The sequence below is a fragment of the Sciurus vulgaris genome (assembly GCF_902686455.1).
Source record: "Sciurus vulgaris genome assembly, chromosome: 4".
NCBI lineage: Eukaryota > Metazoa > Chordata > Mammalia > Rodentia > Sciuridae > Sciurus > Sciurus vulgaris.
In genome coordinates, this window is record NC_136464.1 from 80,265,397 (window position 1) to 80,271,543 (window position 6,147).

The following is a 6,147-nucleotide window of genomic DNA, read 5'->3' on the forward strand; positions in this document are numbered from 1 at the left end:
AATAATATCTGATTCATTCTACTATCTTTCTTGCCCCCATACTCTCTCCCCTCCCTTCACTACCCTCTGCCTAATCCAAAGTACCTCTATTTTTCCCTAGTCACCACCTGTTAATGTGAATTAGCATCAACATATCAGAAAAAACATTAAGCCTTTGTTTTCTTTGGGTTGGATTATTTCACTTAGCATGATATTCTCCAGCTCCATCTATATACCTGCAAATACCATGATTTAATTCTTCTTTAAGGCTAAGTAATATTTAATTTTGTGTATATACCACATTTAAATTCAAAGTAGATCAAAGAGTTAGGCATTAGAACAGAGACCCTGCACTTAAAAGAAGAAAAAGTAGGCCCAAATCTTCACTGTGCTGGCTTGGAACCTGACTTCCTTAACAAAATTCCTAGAGCACAAGAAGTAAAATCAAGAATCAATAAAAGGTATGGATTCAAACTAGAAAACTTCTTAACAAAGGAAACAATGAATAACCTGAAAAGAGAGCCTACAGAATGGGAGAAAATCTTTACCGCAGGTACCTGAGATAGAGCACTAATCTCCAGAATATATAAAGAACCCAAAAAACTCAACACCCAAAAAACAAATAACTCAATCAAAAAATGGTCTAAGGAACTGAACACTTAGCAGAAGAAATACAACTTATCAACAAATATATGAAAAAATGTTCACTATCTCTAGCAATTAGGGAAATGCAAATCAAAACTAAGATTTCATCTCACTTCAGTCTGAATGGCAATTATCAAGAACATAAGCAACAATAAATTTTGGCGGGGATGTGGGGAAAAAAGGCACTCATACATTCCTAGTGGGAATGCAAATTGGTGCAACCATTACGGGAAGCAGTATGGAGATTGCTCAAAAAACTTGGAATATAACCACCATTTGACTTAGCTATCCCATTCCTTGGTTTACACCCAAAGGACTTAAAATCATCATACAACAGTAACACAACCACATCGATGTTGATAGCAACTGAATTCACATTTATGCCCATTCTTGACATCTAGGCATTTCATAATTCACATGAAAGTCAATCATGCTATTAGAAGCCAATTGCTTTTATCTTTATTTCTTTTACAATAACCACCATTCATGTTAAACTCTATAAACATTTGTATAGAAGTTAAGAAAATTGATAAATAACTACAATCATCAATTTTGGATATGAGAAACCCTACTAGATTTGGTAAAAGGACATTGAAGAGACTGTATTTCCTACATGGACCTAAGTGGGAACAAAGATCCTTTGAAGGTTTGTGCTAGAACAACAGAAAGGAAAATGATTTTTAGGTGGAGTCTAGAAAGAAAGTAGACTTAGCTAAGATCACATGAGGAAGGGAATCCTACTATTTACAGGTTTTCTAATTTAGCCCTGTCATACCTATTTCTGTTGCAATAATAGAGCTGTCTTTCAGAGAATCAGCCTTCTCATCTATGGTCTTATAGCTCCTCCGTCGAGAAATTTGACAACACTGTCGCTTTTTAAAATAATTTTGTCTTTTCAGCTGACACATAATTATTCATACTTATGGAGAACAGAGTGATAATTCATTTCATATATGTGGCATGTAATGATCAAAGCAAGGTAATTGGCGTTCCCATCTCATCATTTTTATTGTCATATGCCTGCACCAATAGTCATCAAAGTACATTTAAGATTTTTGTCTAGAACTTGAAGCATAGGAGGATGAAGCCATCTCAGCAATATGAATAATGTTCTAGATAACTCATATGACAAAAAAACTATCAAATCTTTATTTTCATACTTTGTAAGATAAATAAATAAATATCCAGTAATTAAATCCAAAGAGAGAACACAACAAAACTAATAAGAGTTAAATGTTAGCTTCTTGACACACCTTCAGGGACCAAGCTTTTATCAGCATTCTAATCAATTATGATACTAAATAAGGTTATATTATAAGGCTAATTGATTTTAATTTGAAAATCATTGTGTTACTCTCACTGGCTTCCCTTTTTCTGCTCTACAGAAATATCCAATCTGCTGTAATTCTCTAGAGAATCACTGTGACCTGCTCGCAATCTCTGTTTGCACATTTGTTGATCCAGAAGGAACTCGCCAGGCTCATTTGGCATTGTAGGCCAACATAATGCCACAAAGATTGTTGCGAAAGCTCTCTCTGATGTGGAATAAAATATTCATCCCAACAAATATTCCTTGGGTCATGCTTAGATATATCACAGCAGTATAATGATAGGACCACAATCAACACTCAGTTCAGGCAAACTAATTTTCTTAGGAAGACTTCAAAGACCAACAGACAAGACCAAAGGTACTGGTGAAGTCAATTAAGTTGCAATATATATTCATTCTGATTAGTGTGTTTATATATGACAGCAGTATCCTCTGGATAATTCTTCATTTACATATATACATGCACAATCTAAGATTCAATAAAACTTGTTACTTGTACATCTGCAAATATAAACATAATTTCTACAAGTAATTTTTGAAGCTGAAATACTAGCTTGTGTATGACTTCTCATGAGTGGCCATGGCTTTGCAGTTTCAATGCAAATTTCTTGTGATTATATTCACAATTAAGTCTTTTTCTAACTAATAGGAAGTAGAATTTTGTAGTGATTATTAATTCTTTAAATTATAATTATATGTCCACATTAAATAACAGGAAGAGTACATGAATAAATTAATCAAGGATAGTTAAATACAAAACATACATTATTTTCTTTATTAGAAGGATTTATTTCACAATCAAGTATTTTCTCAAAGTTCATGTTGTGCTTTCAATGAAATAATTATGACCTATGTGCTTTATTTCTCTTCTTTCAAATCTGTAATTTTCATATACCTCTTGATTAAGTTTTCTGCTTACCTAAATATGAAACTCATAATTTCTCTTAAGAAGGACTGAAATGTAATTCAAGAAAACCACATTATATTTCCCAATTTTTCCTTAAGAAAAATGTAGGTAAATGAAAAATTGATATATATGTATATTTTTTAAAACTTTCTTAATTAAACATAATGAAAGTAATGAAAATATTAAATAGTTTATTTGAACAAGAGACAATTTATGAATTGGGAAGAACAAAAAAAATATGTAAAGAAAGAGAAGGAAAAATGTGGTTTTGGACTCCATTGAAGCACAAGGGACAGGCTTTTTAAAAATGATTGCTTCTGATTAGATGAACTTAACTTTAATTTTTTTCTAATGTAAGTGTTTACAAGAAATAGTCCAAGTTATGTTTCACTTATGTTTGCAATTCAAATAAGGTTAAAATTATCTTCATGGACTAATTTACTTTGCTCAGGGATTTTTCAGATCTGATCTCCATTTCAATTTACTTTGATGGATACATTGATTAGTGGATAGATAGAAAATGCGTGGTAAATATACTTCTTGAATATTATAAAAATCTATAATAAAGAACAGCAGTCAGGAAATATGTTCTGTAAAATGAAGAACAGAAAATATAGAGACTTTTCAAAACTAAATTATCTTATTCACCAATAATCAACTGCCATGTATAACTAAACAGAACAAAGAAAAAAATGTCAACCCATCATCCTTAGAGCGAGCCATGGAAACTATCAGTGGAAGTAAGTGTATACCATTAAACTCTATGAGAGCATGTATTTTACATATATATTTATTTATATGAATGTTTATATATATATACATGTATATGTTTATATATGGATATGATGCAATGTATATTTAGATATGCAAATGTGATTAAAATATGCAAATTTAAATTATAGATGAATATGCATGCATGATTAAAATCATGCTAATTGGGTCAATGCATACCAATTGATATATACTAATAGAGAAGGTTAATGGGACCAATAGATAAGTTAGGTATTGTCATTCATTCAAAGTAAATATTACATTCATTTAGCAGAAGATATTTTAGCCACTGAAATTCTATGAAAGATAAGGACTTCAAATTTGTTTTGAAATAGCAATAGAAACAATAAAAATGGACTTCAAATACCAAATGATCAACAGCCCACATAGTACAGTTTTGATTTGGTTGATCAGATATAGCAGATTTTTGTTTTCCTTTGAGAATGAAGAAGCACTGCAAATGTGCAAAGATAAAATAGGTGATAACATTTATGCCATATTTAGTAGTTGGAAAGAACTGATTTTCTTTATGTTCAAAACAAGAATGAGGATACAGACAATGTAGAAACAAATGCATTTCAGATATATTAGGGCTTTATTATATTTCATTAACAGTCTTAATTTCTCTCATTATAATGGCTTGTGTTTTATATGCTCCCTTAGTTGTTTAAACTTCTTAGTATCTACCTTATTGTGCTTTAAATTTTATTTAAACATCTGCATTAGAATAGATAACTTATTATGAAGAAAATATTTACAAATAACATTTTTTTAGATATCACGTTATATCTTTGTAATATAAGCTGTGCTTAGAATTGTGGTTGCTTGACATTTAAAGAATGTTATTTTAGTACAATCACTTCCAAGTAAATACAAAAAAAAAATTCAAATTTATCTTTAATTCTTAGAAAATACACAGTATTTCTTAGTATTTTTACACTTTAAATGTACATGGTGGCCTGATACTAAAAGAAATTTAGACCTGGAATCCATAAACCATAACATAAATTGCTAAAAAAACTCAATTAGAAAATGAATGATCGGCAGTGGAAAGGGGTTCGGGCGCGGGGGTGGGGGGACACGGAGCGATGGCCCGCGACGGCAGCAGGGGAGGATAAAAAGCCATCACGCCGCGGGTGTGGGTGGGAGGGTGCGGTGGGCGCCCGAGCGCCACAAGAGTATGACGGGGCTGTACGAGCTGGTGTGGCGGGTGCTACACGCGCTGCTCTGTCTGCACCGCAGGCTCACCTCCTGGCTCCGCGTTCGGTTTGGCACCTGGAGCTGGATCTGGAGGCGCTGCTACCGTGCAGCCTCCGCTGCGGTCCTAGCGCCGCTCGGCTTTACGCTCCGTGAGCCCGCGGCAGTAGGCAGGAACCGCCGTCACCACCGGCACCCGCTCCAGGGCCCGGGTCCGGCCGCCGCCCACCCCAGGCTGCGCTGGCGCGCGGACGGCCGTTCCCTGGAGAAGTTGCCTGTACTCATGGGCCTGGTGATCACCGCGGACGAGCAGGAACCCAGCTTCTCGGACATCGCGAGCATCGTGGTGTGGTGTATGGCCGTGGGTATCTCCTACATTAGCGTCTACGACCACCAAGGTATTTTCAAAAGAAATAATTCCAGATTGATGGATGAAATTTTAAAACAACAGCAGGAACTTCTGGGCCTAGATTGTTCCAAATACTCACCAGGGTTTGCAAATAGTAATGACAAAGATGATCAAGTTTTAAATTGCCATTCGGTAGTGAAGGTGCTGTCCCCAGAAGATGGAAAAGCAGATATTGTGAGAGCTGCTCAGGACTTTTGGCAGTTAGTTGCCCAGCAGCAAAAGAGATTTGGATGTAGATATGTTAGACCGTTTACTTAGTTCAAATGGTTTCCCTGATCCTGATTTAGTATTGAAGTTTGGTCCTGTGGACAGCACATTAGGCTTTCTTCCCTGGCAAATCAGATTGACTGAGATTGTTTCTTTGCCTTCCCACCTAAACATCAGTTATGAGGACTTTTTCTCTGCCCTTCGTCAATATGCAGCCTGCGAAAAGCGTCTGGGAAAGTAGTGATCCCTGGTTGCATAATTTGATTTCAGGCTTTTGCAGAAAAGGACCCAAGTGACTCTGATGTTTACAAAGCACCTATGAAATCCTGTGCACACCTAGTTCATATTCCTCATAGTTTATCAACAAACACAAAAATGTGTCTTACTTGAAAGTGAGTGTATGAGTGTGTGCGAGTGTGTGTGCGCGTGTGTGTATGAAAATAAACTTACAAATGGGGGAAGTATTGGAGAATGAAATATATATATATATATATTTTTTTTTTCTTTTTTTTCTTTTCTTTGTAGGGAGAGGTACCATGGATTTAACTCAGGGGCACTTGGCCACTGAGCCACATCCCCAGCCCTATTTTATACTTTATTTAGAGACAGGATCTCACTGAGTTGCTTAGTGCCTCAATTTTGCTGAGGCTGACTTTGTTCTCGAAATCCTCCTGCCTCAGCCTCCCAAGCCACTGGGATTAC

At 35.4% G+C, this 6,147-nt stretch overlaps 1 protein-coding gene across 1 annotated transcript; it reads left to right on the forward strand.

Annotated features, from left to right (window-relative positions):
* Window positions 1-4,808: 4,808 nt before the first annotated feature.
* LOC306660383 (dehydrodolichyl diphosphate synthase complex subunit NUS1-like) lies at window positions 4,809-5,917 on the forward strand. The gene is given in 2 exon segments (XM_079138550.1): window positions 4,809-5,457; window positions 5,459-5,917. Coding segments are annotated over 2 exon segments (873 nt in total). The 5' UTR covers window positions 4,809-4,812; the 3' UTR covers window positions 5,687-5,917.
* Window positions 5,918-6,147: the final 230 nt, after the last annotated feature.